The sequence below is a fragment of the Ambystoma mexicanum genome, chromosome 9 (genome assembly GCF_040938575.1).
Source record: "Ambystoma mexicanum isolate Mex_15411 chromosome 9, UKY_AmexF1_1, whole genome shotgun sequence".
Lineage (NCBI taxonomy): Eukaryota > Metazoa > Chordata > Amphibia > Caudata > Ambystomatidae > Ambystoma > Ambystoma mexicanum.
Window position 1 is genome coordinate 1533348059 of NC_090931.1, and position 21757 is coordinate 1533369815.

The 21757-nt window shown below is 45.5% G+C and overlaps 1 protein-coding gene across 1 annotated transcript; it reads right to left on the bottom strand.

Annotated features, from left to right (window-relative positions):
- Positions 1-19708: 19708 nt before the first annotated feature.
- On the bottom strand, positions 19709-20473 carry LOC138487568 (zinc finger protein 182-like). The gene has a single exon (XM_069614044.1). The coding sequence runs from the start codon at positions 20471-20473 to the stop codon at positions 19709-19711; it is 765 nt and encodes a 254-aa protein (XP_069470145.1).
- Between the last annotated feature and the right edge of the window lie 1284 nt (positions 20474-21757).

Sequence of the window (21757 nt, forward strand, 5' to 3'; positions counted from 1 at the left end):
TGAAGAAGGGCTGGTAGCATCCAGGTGGATGTTCCAGTCTCTGAGGAGGAGAAGTTGAGTAGTAGAGGCAAGGTGGAGTGGTCAGCCCACTCAGAGCGGAAGAGGGCGGCCTGGCCAGGTGGCCTGTAGATAGTGGCCATAGTGAGAGAGAGGTCAGGAGAGATAGAGAGCCTGCTTTAGTTTTAGTTTCATAGGACAGTATACTCTTGTTAGGATTGGGAATGTTAGGCCTTTATCCAAACCCCTTTTCATTAATAAAATGACTAATGTTGAGAATGATACGTCTTTGTGCCCGCCTCTCATTTCTGATCCCTTCAAGGTAATATGCATTTGAATTTACAGTGTATGCTCCTTGTCCAAATGCCTTTCCCCTCCACCGCACCCAACACCTTTCCATTTCTCTTTAGCTCTCTTCATTGCTCTCCATCCTTATAGAGATTACACAAGTAGCAGTTTACAAAAACACTGCAATGTCTTTCTATAGCACAGACAGCAAGACGCTTTTTTCTTTGCACTGTTTTGGTATATCGCCTCATGCAGAGATCTCTGCTGGCAGAAGGACTTTCCGTAAAGGCAAATCTGTGTGGGTAGTAAGCCCAATTGCTGTAGTGTGTAATTCTACATCTCTTTGCAATACACTTGTGCGACTTGCAGAGGATTTCCAGGTCTTGGAAATCCAGTAGACCCTCGGCTGCACCCTCTCAGACATATTCCTCATTTTCTCACCTGCCCCCAGAGACTCACTGTCTTCAGAGCCCTGGTTCTCTCCAGACTGGACTACTGTAACAGTCTCTTTCTCAATCTTCCTACCTGTAGTTATTTATTTATTTATTTGAATTCGTATGTATCGCGCCACACGGCCGCAGGCCTCAGGGCGCACAAGAAATGATACAAGACAGAGAAAAAAACTGGAGTAAAAATCAGAATCGAGTGAGTCAGTTGTATCAGACATAAAAGATATGGGGTTTAATCAGGGCAGAGATTAAATAATATCTTCAGTCCTTTTTGAAAATCTGCCATTGTAGTGATGGTTTTGAGAGTCAGTGGGAGAGAGTTCCAGGCAGTCAGGCCTCGCACATCAAAGCTGAGTCCACGTGCTGTACAGGTCTAAGTTGATTCTTAGATCTTAGGGTTCGCGATGGGGTATAGTGCTTGAGTCGAACAGAGAGGTATTTAGGGTTTATCTCAAGAATACACCTGTGTGTCAGAGTGAGAATCTTGTGGGTCACTCTGTGCTAGACAGGAAGCCAGTGCAAGTCCTGTCTTGCCAGTGTGACATGTGCGCCTTTGGACATGCCTGTAATAGCATGCACTGTGCTATTCTGGGTTACCTGGAGGGAAGACAGAACAGTCTGATAACAGCCACTCAAGAGGCTGTTACAGTAATCTAAGTGTGAGTTTATAAGGGCAGTGGCTATAATGCCAGCATTCCCATGGGACACAATTGGCAGAATGTTACCAAGCAGTTTATTAACAAGGCCACAAGAGCTCCAGACCTGTGCCGCGTGCTGCTTCATTGGTAGCTCAGAGTCAAAGATAACGCCAAGGGTTTGCACCTTTTTTGCCACAGGAATGACAGCATTAATAATAATAAAGCTCTCATACTCCGGGGATAGGGTTTTGAGTTTTGGAGCGGTGGCCACAATAAGGAGTTCCTTTGTTGTTGTATTTAGTGCCAGCAAATTAATAGCCATCCATTCATGGGTGGAAGTATAAATCTTATTAAGGTTGACTAGGTCTGTAACATATTGTCCGGAGAGTTTGATGACAACCTGAGTGTCATCAGCATTATTAGTATACTGGACACCCTGATCGTCCCAACAATCTCAAGAAGGGAATCATGTAGACAGTAAAGAGAGACGGTGAGATGCACGACCCCTGGGGTACCCCACAAGTAATGAGTGGGCCCGGAGTGGGCGTCCCCGCTAGCAACTCTGGCAAGTCGAGGCCCCCAAAAAGGAAGAGATCCATGAGGATGCCAAGCTGGAACAGCCAACTAAAGATTGTAGTCGTTCCACCAATGTAGCATGGTCTACAAGATCAAAAGGCAGAGAGAGATCTAAAAGCATCAGGATAGCAGGTTGGCCCTGATCCACGATATTAAGCAAATTAGCCTTGAGATTAAGTAAGGCCGTCTCCGTACCGTGACAGGCTCTAAAGCCGGACTAATGAATTCCCAGAATGTTATTTTGCTCCAAAAAACACCTGAATTGTGTATAGGCCACCTTATCCAGACCATTTGTGATGGGACGATAGCTATCTGTCACAAAAGGGTCAAGATTCTCCTTCTTCAAGAGGGGAGTAATCCAAGCCTCTTTAAGAAGTGACGGGACAGAGCCTTCTAAAAAAGAGAGAGGTTAACAAACTTGGTAACCCAAACATAATGCACTTGATAAAAAGGTTAGATGGACAAAAGTCCACCCAGCAAGAAGTAGGCTTCATATGAGAGACCATCTGAGAGATGAAGGACTCGGTGCAAGGGGAGAATGCAAAGATGGGCGACTCAGGGATAATAGGAGGAGCTAGTTCACCGGGGACTACAGACAGCTCTTTAGTAAGTTCAAGAGAGCTCCTTGTTGATCGAATGGCATTTTGATGAGATGTAACCTTATTGGTAACCTTATTGGTGAAGGCATTATAGATTGATTGACACCAGTCGTCATTTCTAACTGGACCAGGGGCTAAGCAAGGTTTATTCTTGAATTCATTAAGAATAGCGAATAGTTCTTTAGAACTAGACTTGGCTTGGAGGATCCTGTCATTGTTAGCCACAGATTTAGCCTCTATAATGACTACTTTGTATTGCTTAATTCGCAGTTTATAGGTAGCAAAGGTATATGAAGAGGGATTAATAAGTCAACGGAGTTCGCCAGACCTTTTCTCCTGTCTGAGAAGGAGAATGTTATCATTAAACCAGTTATTTTTCACGGTTTCACTCTGTCGGGTTCTAATAGGGGCTTACGTGTTAATTGCGCCTTCCAGTGAGATGATGGGATGGCTGGCTACTTCATCAGCCTTCTCAAAGTCATCTAGTGAACCCAAACGAACACTGAGCAAGGATGATAATTTTTCTGTAGAGGCATTCTTCCAATTCCTAGATTGAATAGATAGTCTAGGATTGGTATGAAGCCTAGCGGGGGCTGTGGGGGGGAGGAATATCAACATAAAAAGAGATCAGATGGTGATTAGACCAAAAACAAGGAGACACCATGAGGTTAACAACAGTAAGGAGGTGAGAGAGGACCCAATCAAGGGTATGTACAGCAGCGTGTGTAGGGCCACAAGACCATTGCATAAAACCAATGTCCCCAAGAGCAGCCAATAATGAGGTAGTAGGTGTATCACCAGGAGCCTCGGCCCAATTGTTGAAATCGCTTAAAACCTATCTGACCTCTGCAATTTATCCAGAACAGAACAGCGAGACTTATCCATGGCCTCAAGCCCAGGGACTGCATGTCTCTGGTGCTGAAATCCCTCCACTGGCTCCCCGTGGTTGCAAGGATCAAGTTCAAGTACCTCTGCATAGTCCACAAGTCATTCTGGGGCCAGGGCCCCTATCTACAATGCTCTATTCCTAAATACTCTCCCTCCAGAGCCCTCGACTCAGCCTCCTCCAACTCTCTGCGGGTGAGCTGTTTTTCCAAACAGAGATTTTGGGGTAGATCCTTATCCTCTGCAGGTGCCTCCCTCTGGAACAGCCTGCCCGCCTCTCTCTGCCTTCAGCCAGACCTCTAAACTTCCGGAAACTCCTCAAGACATTCCTCTTCTCTTCCTCTTTCTCTCTCCCGCTCCCTTGCTAACTCCTTCTATTCTCTCCTGCTGCCCTCCTTCGTTCTCTTCCACAATCTGCTCAGTCAGCTGACTGGTCGCCTGGTGCACTTCCAGAGCCTCACAGGTCCCAGGCTCCCCCGCCAGTCCTGAACATGCCTCCGGGCTCCGCACTCTGCCTTGCATTACTGCACTCAGAATACGTTCCATGAGAGTGGCACCCAGTCTGCACTTACCCCTGGCCCCTGCTGGACTGTGTGAGAAACATGGCGGTGTCTTCCTGACTAGTCCCAATGAATCTGTTATCCAGGTGACCAGGACACAGCCATCGCTATTGGATCCAGTTCCTGGGGGTGGACACCTTTTTATCCAACCTGCCAGGTAGGATACGCAAACACTCTGCCCCCCGTTCCCCTTTTCCAACACGAACACTTTAGCATATCACGAAGGACAACGGACTAACACCCGAGCCATTTACCTGATATGTCCCAACACAAGGGTCAGGCAAAGTCAGGCAATCGACCAGAATCACACACACCTGACGGTCCTTTCCCTTCCCCACAGGGATAATAGGTAGTGTGCGAGAGCACAATACGAGCAAGGCAGACCGCACATTGAGAGAGCTAACTCAGCACAGCAGTTCAAGGGAAGGAGAAAGACGGCGTGAACCGAGAAGGTGACAAGGAGAGAAGTGGCCTTGCCCTTTCCAAGCAAGGCCCGTGAAACCTCAGTGGAAGGAATCGTAAAACCGCGAACAATAGCCAGTGTGTGTTGCAGCAAATGTCAACAGTAAACGGGACCCTCCTCCACTGATAACCATGCTGGGGAGAGACGCTTGTCTCCATGGTACCAACATTGATTCCAGAGAAAAGAAATGCCAAGCGGTTCATCCCAGCGGTGAGTTGAGGGGAGGGCCGATAAGAAACTGAAAAGTGTTGAACGAAAAGTAGCAAATGGCTCATTGAACTGTGAGAGCACAAAGAACTATTGATACTAAAAGTGGGAAGACCAGCAACAGAGGAGTCCGGCACCACGTGGGTGCTCACTCAGGAAACTCTGGGTGATTACCTGATTGTTGAAACTACTATTACCAGAAGACCATTGGGAAAAGTCAGGAAGGGAGCCAAAGTGGTCATACAGGGGTCCAGTAAAATCCTCTGTACAGTCAAAGGTATTTGACCGATAAATGATTGTGAAGTTAAGGGAAGTGAATCCTGCATCGTGAGAACTGATGACAAAGTTGATAAGAGTGAACCTGAAGGAGGGATGTCGATTAACAAGGGGCGAAGTCTAAAGTCCCAATATACAGTGTGTTGACAAGAGTGAACCTGGCCGAGTGATGTCCACGGTGAACTGTTTAAAAAGACATTAACATTTGTGAATATCAAAGACAAAATTGCATTGAAAGCCATAGTGAACCCGAGGAAGGGAAGCTAACATTTGAGAAGTGTCTGAGCCCAGAAGAAGGGGCACCCAGGGGTGAAAAGGCATCACCCCAAAGCACAAACAGAAAGGAACTTTTGTTTATTTTGAAACCCATCAGGTCCTCGGAAGAAAGAGACTTTTTATGAGAAAAGAGACTTAACCACTGAAGACCCGGATTTCTGAGAGCTGAACTGTTTGCTCGTGCTGGGAAAGCTCGAGCATGTGCTGGGCTCCAGAATCCTACCTTATCCCGTGCTTAAAACATGGGGAAGGGAGACCACAAGGACAGCATCCTGACTTATTATTTGTGAACACTCCCTTCTTTTTTACGAACCTTATCCCACACTGCTTTTGTATTTGCCCTAAGGATTGGCAATAGGTTTTTCTTAGTATAGGCCCTTTTATTTGACAAAGACACCACTAGGACTGCCTTATTATTCAACCATCAAACAATAACGCAGTCCTAGTGAAGTCTCGTCAAAATAAAAGGGGCTGTACTATAAAAACCTATTGCCAATCCTTACTGCTAAGTTACAAATAATGTGGGGGTAATGTTCATGAAAAAGAAAGTAGTGTTCACAAAATGATAAATCGGGATGTTCAGGCCATCGGCTTCCCTTCTCCACATTTTCAGCATGGGAGAAGGCGGTTCACGTGAGCATAGCACACTCTTGGGCTTCTCCGGCACAAGGACACTTCTATGCCCAAGTCTCTCGTGATTTGATATGATCGTTTTTTTATATAACGCCTATACACAATGTGTTTCAAAGTGCTTCAAGGCAAGGGAGGGAACAAGGAAAATACAATGACATTCTTACAGGCCATTGTCGGTTTATAGTCATTTGGTCGAAAACAAAAATGTCGAACGTCATAATGTCGAAAAAAAAAGTCGCATTTTATTTTCAATACGTTTTTTTTTCGAAATGGGGGTTCCCTCCAACCCCCCCTTTTTTTTATTTTACCCATTTTTTATACTCACCAAACCCAAAAATAAATATAAATAAAAAAATAATAGATTCGACTTTTTCTTCAACATTTTCTTTTGACATTTTTGTCATTCGACTTTTTATTTTCGACATTATGACTGCACACCGCCATTGTCATGCCTACTAGATTGGCTTCCTCTGCTTCTGCACCGCCTACGTCCAGGAGGATGCATGCTCGACGCCCTGAACTGCGTTTTGCCAAGAGAACGGCTGCCAGGCCTCTCTGTTCATGTTATAAGATCTCGGGCAGGTTCTCATGGAGGCGGAATTAGTGGCTGGTATTTCGTTTCATTACGTGACCTTGTCACATGGCTGGGGACGTGGTTAAGTCCATTTAAGCACTGTGGTCACAGGAGCCCGGGGCTTCTGATTGAGTTTTAGTGAAGCTGTGTTGCTCCACGTTACATCGTCGAGCAGCTTTTCTGCTTTGTATTTGGTTCCTGATTAAGTTGCCGTTATTTCGGCTTTTTGCCTGAACTGACCATCGTGCTACTTGGTTTTCCTTTCATAGCAGATGCTGTTCGGCCAGCGTTCTGCAGTGGCCTGGATCTGCGGCTGTTTTCCTTTCACCATTGCATGTAGCAAAAAAGAACATTGAAGGTAATTACCCCATCTTTCAAACTCAAATTCTTAAGGGTAGTGTCCCAAACCTAGGCTTGCTTAAAACACCCACTCTGAATGGATGAGGAGAGGAAAAATTATTTGGAAAAACTTGCCCAACAAACTGAGAAATGTGTAACTCAAAATATTTAATTTATAACAAACTTGATAAACACAGTTTAAAAAGAACCAGCGAAAGGTTTCTCAATTAGACAAATGAAATTTTTTTATTTGATAAAAGAAACATCAAATACAATACATAAAACATAAGTGGGGTTAGTATGTGTTTAAGTGCAGTCTTTACTGCGCAATCACAATCTGGGAAATAGCAGAGAAGAATGTTGAACCACAACTCTGTCTGGCTGGCTTATGGGTGTCTAAAGCCATTGCAGAAGCCTCGTGGCGAACGCGGCTCCCAGCGTTCTTCAGCCGCCTGCATCCGCGGGGTGCCTTTCATCTTTTCTCAGCTGAGTAGGAAATGAGCTTGTGCTTGCCAGCATTCTGTGGGACGGCGGCCATTTCCTTCTCTCTACCAGCCGCTGGGGGATCTCTGTTTCCATTTGGATATCAAAGATTTTGAGCAGCCGAATTCTCTGGAGGTTTTCAGCAGTCAGCGTTGACCATACAGCAACAGCATTTCTCCACACTCCTGAAGGACTATTTCTTTCATTTGGCATTTGAGGATTTTGGTGTGACTAGTTGGGACATACCTGGTCTGGACTTCACCAGGTGCACAGGACAATAGAACGCTTTTCAGCTAATCAGTGCACCAACCCGACACTAGTCCGTCCTTTGTGCCGTTCGGTTTTAGTTCCTCACTAACCCTTCCTTCCTTGCTCATTTTCTTCTTGGAATTCCTTCACATCAAATATCTGGTATCCCATCATCAAGAACAAGAGTCCACTAGGCACTGCTACTAAACCAGAACACAGAAGTCCCGGTAAGTCACCTCTATTCTAATTTTGCATCTGGTTTCTGTGTTTCTAGTGTAACATCCACGAACAGTAAGGATGTGAAATTAACTATCGTACTCAGCCTGACGACATTTCAGATAGTGCAAGAGCCAAGACATAGATAATGAAGGGAGGGGGAGAATGGGAAGGAAATGGAAACAGACAGGCGACTACCGTACTAGGCCTGATGACATTTCTGGTAGAGCTGGAGAAAACAAAAGGTGAGGCAGTGGGTTGCAGAAAGGGAGGGGAGGAACAAAACAAGCGACTATCGTAGTAGGCCTGAAAAAAAACAAGTAAAGGGTGGGGGGAGGAGACAGATGAGGTTGCTATCATACTAGGTCCAGGGACAATTCTGATAGAGTAAGTGCATAGAAGAAAGTAAGGGGAGGAGGGGAGGAGATAGTAAAATGGAGAAAGGGAGAGGAGGAGAGAACAGAGAGTAAGCAGTCAAAAAGAGTGGAGAAGCAAGAGGGGAGAGCGAATACAATTGCAGAGGTCACTAGTAACACATAATGTTGCAAGCCAGGTTACAAGATGAAGGTGGGAACAGTATGATTCAGGGCCACCATGAGTACAAGATGCAAAGGAGGTCCAGCATGAGAGTTGAGAAAGGGTGACTCACAGTGAATCAATGAAGTCCATAAAAGTCAAATCCAGCATTGGCCACAAGATCTCTATCAAAAGGTTATCAAGTGTTATCAAAGTTTCTTGGGCCTGATGTACCAAAACAAATGAAAAGTTCCTTTACAAAGGTTCAATTCAGGTGAGTTACTTTTCACCCCGGATCCCCCTCAGCCGGACTCCGATCCCTTTTACACAATTAGTCTCCCTCAGCTGGGCTCAGATCAATGTCAGCAATATCTTTTCTACAGTGACTCACGGTTCACCCCGATCCCCCTCTGCTGGGCTCAGATCCCTTTTACAAAATTAGTCTCCCTCCGCCGGGCTTGGACCAATTTCAATTAGTATCAAACTATTGAAGACTTTCAAATGTGCAGAGGGTTTGGCTTGACCCGTTGCAGGACCACTTTGACACAAACCTCCTTTTCACAATTTTACATTCTCAGTTGGATACCTAAGAGAGACCTTCGAATGGGCACCCACGTGGTGCCGGGCCACTCTGTACACGGTATCTTAATTGACCTTTCTAAGTTAGTTCCCTCTTTTTATATTCAATTATTGTTCTGTTCTTTGCAGATGTCTTCATACAATGTTGCCGCTTGCAACCTTGGTTCTAACACAGACCAGTCTGCTATCAGTCTCCCCGACTCACCAGTTGTGCTGACTTTAGTGGAGCGGCTTTGATGTTGGAGCCAAGGACAGTCCCACGGCGGCAATCGCTCCTCCCTGACTGGCCATTGATGCCGGAAAGCCCCGGGTACCTTCGACGCACAATGCACCTTTCTTCAGCTTTAATTCCCGGTCTTATGTCTCTTATCCTCGAGGCCTTGTGAAAGTAACTGTTTTCTTCCTCTGAAAAGGCCAAGGGCAATTCCCTCCCTGCAACCCTTTCTGGTCTTGCCATCTTTCTCCTCGTATTAAACTGCCATCTCGGAACTGCTGCTTCCTCTGTTGTTTTGCCTCACTCCCAGTGTGCCTTTGTGCTCCGTCTTTTATCAGTGTGGGGAAGTTTGATGGTAATAAGGTGTGTGTAATTATCAGTAATTTCCTGACTCTGCCTGACCCTTGTTTTGGGACATGGTGTTACACATTTCCGACGTTGGTCTTTATGGCAGCGCAAGCGTTTATGTGCGCCTATTAGGAGTGGTACTCCCAAGATGGCCGGCGTCCTAGTTCCTTATAGAGAGAACAGCGGTCTTGTTGTTGCACGTTCGCAAGGAACGTTGTCGGCAGATCACATGACTCCATATACGGAAGGACGTGCAGCTAGCAAATGCGTCGCTACTGCTCACTTCGACGCTTCGAAAGTTCACTTCTAGGAGTTTATCTTTGCTCATTCATATTAGAGACTTTACTGCCCCTTAATCTCTTTCCTTTCCCATTTACGTGTATTTCAGATTCCCACCTCCGCACAATTTCCGTGCAAGAATTCTTTCTTCATCTTTGTCCATTTCGGGCGAACCTACGAGGTACTCTGATCCTTTCAACCCTTTAATAGAGAAGGCGAGTCCATCCCTCTACTTCCCGAAAGTGAGTCTTACCTCTTTTCACGCTCTCCCAACAATCCTTCGCTGTTACAACTACCATTGGTTTCTATTATTACGAGTCTTTCTATTTGTAGAACCACTTTCTGACTACCACTTCAGGATACAGATCCAAAAATCCCCCGAGTAACTGGTTCAGCTCATACATTCTAGCTGGCACCACTTAAGGCTTCATCAGTAAGTGCTCTGTTCTTTCTTTCCACTCTGTCCTTCGCACCCTTCATACTTACCTGCTATATCTCTCCTCCTTAGAGAAACCTTCATCGCCTGTGAGTTACCAAGCGCGAAAGAACAACATTTCACATCGACCAACCCAGAGTCCTGCAGTGGAACAGGGTTTTCTTCCCCAGGATTGTTTCCCTGAGGGTCGTGCCATCTTCCTCTCTGGAAGTCTTATTCTTTTGAGAGGAGGGAGCAGGATTGTCACGGGGGATCTTTAACTTCTTCATCTGCTGTCTTCCTCGAGAGTTGCTGACTGCCCAGGTTAGTGTATTATTGTATCCTAATCTGCCAGCTACCGCTGTCGAATTTAACAGTAACAGTTAGCGACACCATAAAGAATAGTAATATTACCAGGGCAGACAGCGTCTTTCCAATGGAGCAGCAGATGCAACAACTCATGGCTGCCATGCAATCGATGTCCTTAGAAATGCAGACTCTAAAACAAGATAATACTCAGTTAAGGCAGCAAGTAGCTCGAACATTTTCAGAAACCCCTCCATCTACTTTACACACTGGCAAATTTAACAGAGCTCCTCACATATTGCAGGAATTTCTTGATAGTTGCACTGTACAATTCACTTTCAAGTCACGCTTTTTCCCAACAGATAAGGATAAGGTTGGCTTTCTGATCTCTCATTTATCTGGTCCAGCTTTGGCCTGGGCTTCTCCTTTAGTCACTTCAGGAAATGCCATCCTTGATTCCTATCCTGCTTTTACTAATAGTTTGAAATGAATGTTCAGCCAACAGGAAATTTCTGTAACTACTCAGGAGAAGCTTCTTGATTTAAAACAAGGCACCAAGGATCTCATGCCCTATAATACTCAATTCAAGCAATTGTCCTCCGAAACAGGGTGCAGGGTGCTACTTACTTTATTCCGACGAGGACTTTCAGAGGGATTCAAGGATGAGGTCTCTAAAGTTCCTCGTCCGGCGAATCTGGCAGACATGATTACTCTTTCTATGCAGATAGACTATCGAAATCAGGAATGATCCCACAAGAGGAAGACGGGAAAGGGAATCCGCCTTCATACGGATTGCCTATCTACCCCTTCTAGACCGGCTCAGGCGGAAGAACTCATGCACATAGGGTCGGTGAGAGGTCCTCTTTTTAGCAGTGAGAGAGAAAGGTGGAAGACTTTAGGTTTGTGCATGTATTGTGGTTCTTCCTCTCATCTCCTTCGGCATTGTCCCGTGGTTCCACCTCGCCGGGTACGTGTACCAGTGCTGGGAAACACCAAGTCCCTGCCGTCAGGGGAACCACGGTAGGTGTTTACAGACAGAGTTCCCCAGATAAGATTGGACTTTCCCTAGACACAAACCCGGTTGAGCAAACCATGCTTGTACTTTCCTTGACAATTATCCTCCCGAATGCAGTATTACAGGGTATTCCTGCATTGATTGATAGTGGGGCAGCAGGAAATTTTCTGGACGACCAGTGGGTCATCAAAGAATGGGTTTGCCAGAATAGCAAAATCACAGGTCACTCCAATTCAGGGGGTTGATGGTACCTCTTTGAGCTCAGGACCTATTTGAGAGCAGACCACTCCTGTAATATGCATGATTGCATCTCATAAGGAGACGTTAGTTTTTGACCTTATACGGACTGCCCATTTTCCTGTTATTTTAGGACTTGCATGGTTATGTACTCATAATCCTTTTATTAATTGGACAGCAGGCACTCTTTTTTTGGGGTCTGAATTCTGCGTAACTAATTTTCTGTCTCAGGCATCGGTAGGAGTACAGATACCGACCGAAGCATTTAGCCCTCTGGGGGTTCCTTCTATCAGTCATATTGGTAGAATACCTGAGTGCCACCAACAATATCTATCAGTGTTTTCAACTCCTGAATTCCCTACTCTACCTCCCCATCGGTGGGACGATTGCCATATAGACTTACTCCCTGATCAGCCAATCCTATTTGGACGTATGCATGTCCTGTCTCAGCAAGAAAAGGCTGCCCTTAAAGAATACCTTCATTCCAATATCCAGAACTGACTTAAAACCGAATCTAAATCACCAGCAGGTGCTTCGTTATTTTTCCTCCCAAAGAAAGACTCGGATGAACTGAGACCATGTATCGACTACCGAGGTCTTAATAAGATCACGATTTCTGACAAATACCCAATGCTATTGATTCCTGACATTTTAGAAGCAGTACAGGGGGCGTCTTTCTACACCAAGCTGGACCTCCGAGGTGCTTATCACCTCATCAGAATTGCCCCTGGAGATGAGTGGAAGACCGCTTTCCGGACGCCGTTTGGACACTACGAGTATCATGTAATGCCATTCGGTCTGGTAAATGCACCCGAAATTTTTCAACGCTTTATGGACCAACTATTTTCAGACATCCTTCTACATTTTGCAATAGTCTATTTAGATGATATTCTGCTCTTTTCCACGAACAAGAAAGATCACATCCGACATGTCAACCTTGTTTTAGATCGTCTACAGGCAAATCAACTGTATTGTAAGGCAGAAAAGTGTGAATTCCATCAAGAATGAGTTACTTATCTGGGGTTTGTATTATCAGCACAAGGAATATCCATGGATCCCAAGAAGGTATCGGCCGTATTGGACTGGCCGTCCCCGACGTCGGTAAAAGAGATCCAACGATTTTTGGTATTCGCGAATTTCTATCGCAAATTAATTCCATGTTTTTCTAAAACCATTCTTCCAATCACCAAATTACTAAAGAAGGGAGTCCCATTCTCCTGGCATTGCCTAGCGCAAGAAGCATTCGAAAAACTGAAACGTCTATTTACGTCTGCCGAAATCCTGTCTACTCCAGATCAGTCTCGACCTTTTATTGTTGAGACAGACACCTCCCATCATGCCTTAGGCACTGTTCTTCTCCAAAGGACAGCACAGGGAGAAGAGAAGCCAGTGGCTTACCTGTCAAAGACCTTTAACCCATCAGAGGAAAATTATTCAGTCCTCGAAAAAGAACTATTGGCCATAAAAAGAGCCTTTGAGGAGTGGAGACATCTATTACTGGGTTCAACATATCCGGTGGAGGTCCGCACGGATCACCAAAACCTCAAAGTTCTACAGCAAGCCCACACTACTAATAGTCGACAGGCACGATGGGCGCATTTCTTTCTGCCGTTCCGAATTGAATTCACTTTCCTTCCTGGGAATCAAAACCTACGAGCTGATGCTCTCTCTCACAAAGATTCTCCTACTCACAGATTTACTCCACAATTATTATTCCCGAGAGCTAAATTTGTGGCAGTGGTTACCGATTTCCTTCACGCACTTAAGCAGGAAACATCTCAGAATAGGCAGTTATGTGAGGATCTTGCTGCCTCCCATCAATTTACCATGAATCAAGGATACTATTTCTACAAGGAGCAAGTCTTGGTACCAACAGCTTCCCTTCAAAAAGAGGTTCTTCAGATGTGCCATGATTCCAGAGCTGCGGGTCATCGAGGCTATCAAAACACTCTCGATTTGATCACACGTCATTTTTGGTGGCCAAATTTAAGATCTGATGTACGAGACTATGGGCCTCATTATAAATCAGGCGGTCCGGAAAAAACGGTGGGGGTAAACCCGCCGCCACCGTTGTTTCCGGACCGCCTAATCCCGACTCCTGCAGGCGGGAGGTGATGTTCTGACCTGCAGGCGGCCGAGGAAACACCGGCAGCATTACGAGATGCTGCCAGTGTTTCCATGATCCCCATTCCCATCGAGTCCTATAGGACTCGATGGGAATGGGGATTTACACCATTCCGCCTCCGTGATTCCTGGAAAACCGGGGTTGTAATGCCCTGGTAATTCCGGGAATAACAGAGGCAGAATGGTAATATGAGTCCGGCGGTAACCAGGTGGTTTTACCGCCGCGGTTACCGCCGGACTCGTAATGAGGCCCTATGTATCCGCTTGTGCAATTTGTCAACACTCCAAGATCCCTCAGGTTCTGCCATATGGTCTGGTATCCTGCATGCCTGTTCCTGATAAACCATGGCAAGTGATCTCTACAGACTTCATAGTGGATCTCCCTGCCTCCTCTCAACATACCATCATAATGGTGACCATAGATTATTTTATCAAAATGGCTCATTTCACTCCGTTACTCAAACTTCCAGGGGCCGCACAGATGTCCAATATATTGATCTCTGAGATATTCTCCCGACACGGCCTTCCAGACACCATTGTGTCTGATAGAGACCCACAATACACCTCTCGTTACAGGAAGAACATTTGCCTTGAGTTGGGAATTAAAAGATCACTTAGCTCGGGCTACCATCCACAAACCAACAGGCAGACAGAACACCTGAATCAAACACTAGAGGGGTATTTACAGTGTTTTGTGTCCACAGCCCAGGAAAATTGGCTAGACTTGCTCCCGTTGGCAGAATTTGCCTATAACAATGCCAAACACTCAGCCCTAAAGACTACTCCGTTCTATTGTTCTTACGGATATCATCCTTCATTTATACCCTCGATAACCCCATCTTCCTCCTGCTGCCCGGGAGTGGACAGTTTCGTTTTTGATATACAGAAGGGCCAACAGCTTGCTCGTCTATCCCTGCAATCGGCCCAAGACCGGGCAAAAATGTATGCGGATCGCCACCGCCGAGAAATACCTGCAATTATTGTAGGAGATTTGGTCTGGTTGGCTTCCTGGTTCCTTCATAGGCATTTGGTTCCCTCAAAGCTATCGCCCCGATACTTTGGTCCCTTCAAAGTGATATCCTTGGTGGGGGCAGCAGCAGTTCGAATGGCATTACCTCCTTCCTGGTCTCGTATACACCCCGTTTTTCATGTCTCACAGATTAAGCTGTCAATCAAAGATCGTTTTCTACGGACTACTAAGACTCGTCCACCACCTGTTATTACAGAGATGGGATCCGAATATGAGGTTGCCAACATTTGTGACTCAAGGTACCAGAGAGGTCGTCTTCAGTTTTTAGTAGACTGGAAAGGTTATTCTCCTTCAGAAAGAACATGGGAACCTGCTTCTGGGGTTCATGCTCCCAAACTAGTGAGAAGATTTTTTCGGCTTCACTCGGGAAAACCGGGTTCACCCCCCTAAGGAGGGGACATACTGTTAAACATTTCTGACGTTGGTCTTTGTGGCAGCGCAAGCATTTATGTGCGCCTTTTAGGAGTGGTACTCCCAAGATGGCCGGCGTCCTATTTCCTTCTAGAAAGAACAGCGGTCCTGTTGTTGCACGTTCGCAAGGAACGTTGTTGGCAGATCACGTGACTCCATATACGGAAGGAAGTGCAGCTAGCAAATGTGTCGCTACTGCTCATATCAACGCTTCGTAAATTCGCTTCTACGAGTTTACCTTTGCTCGTTCATACGAGAGACTTTACTTCCCCTTAATCTCTTTCCTTTCCCATTTACGTGTATTTCAGATTCCCACCTCCGAACACTTTCCGTGCAAGAATTCTTTCTTCATCTTTGTCCGTTTCGGGCGAACCTACGAGGTACTCTGATCCTTTCAACCCTTTAATAGAGAAGGCGAGTCCATCCCTCTACTTCCCGAGAGTAAGTCTTACCTCTTTTCACGCTCTCCCAACAATCCTTCGCTGTTACAACTACCATTGGTTTCTATTATTACGACTCTTTCTATTTGTAGAACCACTTTCTGACTACCACTTCAGGATACAGATCCAAAAATCCCCCGAGTAACTGGTTCAGCTCATACATTCTAGCTGGCACCACTTAAGGCTTCATCAGTAAGTGCTCTGTTCTTTCTTTCCACTCTGTCCTTCGCACCCTTCATACTTACCTGTTATAACTCTCCTCCTTAGAGAAGCCTTCATCGCCTGTGAGTTCCCAAGTGCCAAATAACAACATTCCACATCGACCAACCCAGAGTCCTGCAGTGGAACAGGGTTTTCTTCCCCAGGATTGTTTCCCTGAGGGTCGTGCCATCTTCCTCTCTGGAAGTCTTATTCTTTTGAGAGGAGGGGGCAGGATTGTCATGGGGGATCTTTAACTTCTTCATCTGCTGTCTTCCTTGAGAGTTGCTGACTGCCCAGGTTAGTGTATTATTGTATCCTAATCTGCCAGCTACCGTTGTCGAAGTTAACAGTAACACATGGCATGTATACGGCACAGGTGTTAGTCCACTTTCTCTCACAATGAGCTGTCCGTGAAGAAGTGTTTGTGTCGGCAAAGGGGAGGGAGGTTGAGTTCCTAGGTATCCTATCTTGTAGGATGGGGAAAAGGTGTTATTGGGAAGGGGATACCGCGTCTCACCCTTAAGTGTCCCACTTTCACTCCCGAGGACCCCTCATCCAGGTAATCCTCCCACATTGGTCCACCGCAGGCACTGGATCCAAAAACGATGGCCGTGTCCTACCACCTAGATGACAGATCCCCGGGGACTAGCGTGTGAGACACCTTTAGGTTTTTCACAGTATACACTGGTAATGATCGTTGAACCTATTGTACTACTGTGAATTTAATTGAATCAGGCCTCACTGTAAATAATGAGGTGGGACCTTACTGTGTTTAGTTGGTTCTATGTAATAATGCTTTTAAAATTATTATTTTTTTTTGCCCCTATCGCCACATATATGGTCACCCAAATAATATTGCCACGACATTTTCCCGGCGATATTATTTACGGCGACCATATATGTGGCGATATTAATACCTGATACCGTTTAGTTGGCCTAATAGAAGCAGACTTTACTGATGTCATTCAGAATATTTGCATTTTGCCTTAGTGCGATAGTTGGTAACTAGGGTATGTGGTCAGGCTGTGCTGCACATGGCATTATCCATATCCAATGTGGTTCTATGGAGGAAGGCCCTCTCTGCTAAATTGGCATGATGTTATGTTGTGGGACTTCTTTTAGCACCTTTCACTGTTAGTATAATCTCAACGCACTTTTGGTTGAACGCCCTTGGGGACCGTAGTACAGTTAAGTGGAAAATAGGGTGATAAGTAGTACATCTGTGCACTAGGCTGACATTTTGTGTTGGGTAGCTGCATTGTAATGCTAGGAGTGGTACGGTGGTTGTGTGAGATCCGTATTATGTGTGCAGATAGGCCGAATTGTCTTGGGTAGCTGCATTCTAGCAGAGGTGGTGTTTTTTATTTGAGATGATGTGTGCAGCTATGCCGATTATTTCATGGGGTATAGCTGTGTACTAAAGATCGCTGTGGGGTGCATGGTGGAATAAAATGATGTGTGCGGATAGGCCGAAGTTAATCATTGGGGATAGCCACATTCTAATTGTTTTATTTTAACCATCTCCTAGAAGGATATTGAATATTGCATAGTGGAATTGTCTGGGAACATATAATGAATTCAAATGGTTGGAATAACTGGAGCCTTGATGTACTGCACGTTTTGAAGGAAGTTTTATCGTTAAGTGTTCTTCAGAAAAACAATAACAAACTGCTTACTGAGTGATGTTGTTTTGTTAGGCAACTCCTTTTAACCATTAGGTAATTGAGTTTTTAGTTGCCTTTTACGTTTTATAACTGTGGCATTGGTCTTTCTTTTTCTGTTCTTTTCAAACTGCTTGCTAATGAAATGTATATTTTTCTACTTGTTAAAGGTTCAATATTTAACCATACAACAATAAAAAATAAATAAAATTGTTTTCGGGGGCAGAGGAGAGAATCAGCATATTGGTATGTGTGAGTATCTGTGCAGTAGGATGAGGTCCCCTGTTCCCGATTACCTTCCTGTGCCTGCCGCAATAGCTTTTGTTCACTATTATAGAGGTTTTGGGCTTTAGTTCTCCATGAACTTCTTGGTCTAGTGTGGAGTTAATTCGTTTCGCCGAGCATGGCCGTATCTCTCCTCGCTTAACAATATCATCAAAGTTGAATTTGCCCGTTTCCCCAACCTGCTGTGCCAGGAGGTTATTAGCCTCCCTCTGCTGTGCAGTTTTCTGTGTTTAGGTCTAGGCATGGCGGGGGCAGCGAAGGGTAGTGGCCATTCTAGTGGTAACAGTCTTGGTGTATTACAGGGCCAAGAAATTGTAGATCTGCAGTCTGCCGTCCTGTTTCTACTTCAGCGGGCAATTGCTTCTGGGTTACCTTCTCGATGAGCAGTTACATCCCGTTCTGTTCTGTCGGAATTACGAGTACTTCTTAGATACGTGGTTGGGTATTCAATGAACCTGAATGGTACATCCTCAAAACCAGGCTGTGCTGTTAGTGCTGTGCCTGTCTGCCATCTTTAGGTGCAGTGAATGGCTGAGTATTCCAGGTGTAGTATGCATTTGAGTATTAGGCGACAGCTCATCAGTGTCACTTAAAAGAGCTTGCCTCGCAAGATGCCTCACCCGATTTAAGAGCATAGCAAGCTGCCAGTGAAGCAAAGCCAGTCCAGACATAATGTGTACATAAGTGCCAATAGGCCCAGGGTTCTGAGTCCCGGTTATTTGTTTAAGGCAGATGGTAGAGTATTCTCCTATTAGTTTATGGTTAGAGTAGTGAGTAACTCTGCATCATTGTCACTGCATCTGAGAGCATAGTGCATACCCGGTAGAAGACAAAGAGCAAGCCTAATCATCGCGTTACAACATAAGTTCTACTAGGCCCTGAGTTTGGATTTCCGGGTGTTAATTTGTAGACAATAAAAGGGTAAACACAGTCAACGCGTTAGTGCATAGGTGCTACTGGGCATTGATTGCTGACATGTAAGGAGCCAACATGAAAATAACGTTAAACACATTTGTTACTGGTAACCGGGTTCCATATCCTGGTCATTCTTACCTGCCTGTAGTGTTGGATTCTAGGCCATTTCTTAGCCACTGAAGTTGATCAGGAGTAATGGTTTCACGGGGAAGGAAGGCCAAATCTGTCCTTTTCACTGTTTTGCAGAAGAGCTAGGTTTCGAGTGCTTTCCGGAATGCCATGTAGTCTTGGATGTGTCAAATGGGGGAGACCGGGGGGGGATGAATTCCAGATTGTCGGTGCCAGGGTTGAGTAGGCAGACCCTCCGATCCTGTCAAAATTGGAGGCAGGGACCACTAGGAGGCGGGCAGTGCTTGACCTTAAGAGTGCGGGTGGGGCGGGAAGACGTAATCTATTCTTGTAAGTATTTGGGGCCAGCTTTGTGCACAGATCGGTGAATAGTACACAGGATTTTGAAGGTAGCCTGTCGGCCAATCCGGGGCCAGTATTGGGTTGAGAGAGCAGGTGAGATGTGATCCCTTTGTCGGAGGGCAAAGAGCACTCTGGCTGCAGAGTTTTGAACTCTTTGGATTTTTTTTGTTGGTAGGCCGGTGCACCCAGTTAAAGGGAGTTTGCATAGTCAAGTCTGGACATGACAATTAATATAATTGCTGCCAGTATATTGGGGTAGGTGAGGTAAGGAAAGATGAGTTTCAGAAGCCTAAGGTGGAAGTGGCAGGATTTGGATACCTTGCTAATGTGGTGTGATAGAGTTAGGTCAGAGTCCATTGTGCAGCCAAGGTTTTTGACAAAGGTGGAGGTGGGAGGGGGCTGGGGGATTGGTAGTGGGAGCCAAGGGAGGGTGGCCAGGAAGATGTTTGTGGGAGTCGAGCTGTTTCACCACACACCATCATCTAAGTTTTCTCTGTGTTGAGAAGGCAATGGTTACTTGTCATCCAGAGTTCAATGGCTGGAAGGCATGCTGCTAGGTCAGATGCAGAATAAGGTTCAGTTTGTAACAAAAGCACTTCTGACATTCAGTGCATCGATAGGGATTTTCTCCTGTGTGTGTTCTCTCATGCTGAATAAGGGGCTGTTCGTGACTGAAGCACTTCTGACATTCAGTGCCATGATATGGTTTCTCTCCAGTGTGTGTTCTTTTACGATGACTAAGAGTTCTTGGATCACCGAAGCATTTCTGACATTCAGTGCACCGATATGGTTTTTCTCCTGTGTGCGTTCTCTCATGCTGAATAAGAGTGCTTATCTCGCCGAAGCATTTCTGACATTCAGAGCATGGATATGGTTTTTCTCCTGTGTGCATTCTCTCATGCAGAATAAGGCTGCGTTTTTGATGGAAGCTTCTTTGACATTCATTGCACTGATAAGGATTTTCCTCAGTACGAGTTCTCCCATGCCAAATAAGGCTCCGTTTGTAACGGAAGCACTTCTGACATTCAGTGCATTGATAGGGATTTTCTCCTGTGTGAGTTCTCTCATGCTGAATAAGCATCTGTTTGTGACTGAAACACTTCTGACATTCAATGCATTGATAAGGTTTTTCTCCTGTATGGGTTTGTTCATGCAGCTGGAGATGGTTTTTGTGACTGAAGAATTTCTGACATTCAGTGCACCGATATGGTTTTTCTCCAGTTTGTGTTCTTTTATGATGACTAAGAGTTCTTGGATCACTGAAGCATTTCAGACATTCAGTGCACTGATATATTTTCTTTGGGGTGGAGATCTCCATGTCTGCTTTGCTATGATTAGAAGCAATGCAGAAGGCAAAGGAGAGAGACGAAGTAGCAGGCCCAGGATTTTACCAGTGCAGTTAGAAATAGCCAACTGTTGGAAGCTCACTAAAATGTTGCTTCAGAGGTAGTACATCTGCACAACTTTCCTGGTCGTATCCCTCCGTACACATTTCCATCAACCCTTAATATTCCATCTTTCCAATTGTATCTATAGTATTTTATCTTTTCAAATCGTTGCAAGTTACCTAGCAGATATTTGTATTTTATGATAGCCAGATTGCCTTTGGATTTCGTATGCCATCACTTCTACCAGCAGCCTACATGAAGGTGCCCCCACATGTTTACTTGGTTAATATGGTTGTGCCAAAGATGACTGGATTATGTTACCCCCACTTCCCTCTTCTGTGCTCTCTCGTGGTCAGACTGGATTTTGACAAGATCTTCTAACAACCTAGAGCAATATGGTGTCTGTCCAAATGTGTCTATTGTCATGGGACATCAGATTTAATTTGCAACCGATTTCTCCTACGCACTTCACATGGTTATAGTCTATATCCTGTTTATGCAGACACAGGTCGGGCGGTCCGGAATTAACAGTGGTGGTAAACCCGGCGCCACTGTTAATTCCGGACCGCCCGATCCCGAGTCCTGCAGGCGGAAGGTGATCTCCCCGCCAGGTCTGACCTGGCGGGGTTAACACCGCCCGCCTGCAGGCGGACGTGGAAACACCGGCACCATCACGAGATGGTGCCAGTGTTTCCACTTCCCCATTCCCATTGAGTCCTATGGGACTCAATGGGAATGGGGATTTACACCATTCCGCCTCCGGAATTCCCGGGACACCAGGGTCGTAATGCCCTGGTAATTCCGGGAGTCACGGAGGCGGAATGGTAATACGAGTCTGGTGGTAACCAGGCGGTTTTACCACCACGGTTACCGCCGGACTCGTAATGAGGCCCAATGTCTTCTTAATATTTCTACTTTCATGGGCTCCAGTTTACCTGTGCATGTTTGCTTACATTTAGCAGCAGACAACATTTCAAGTTACAAGCCATTAATTAGCCTGGCATAAAAATTCACTCAACACCTCAATTCTACAAATACACACATCACACCATTTCCGACTGCCAAGTGGCATTTATCACTACCAAGTGGCTGGAGGTGAGTGCAGACTGCGAGCCCTCGAATTTAGGAATCCTTCTATTCCCCTCATTTTACCAACACTCATCTGTCCAATTACTCAGCTTTGGGAAACATTGAAGACATCACTTTTTAAACTC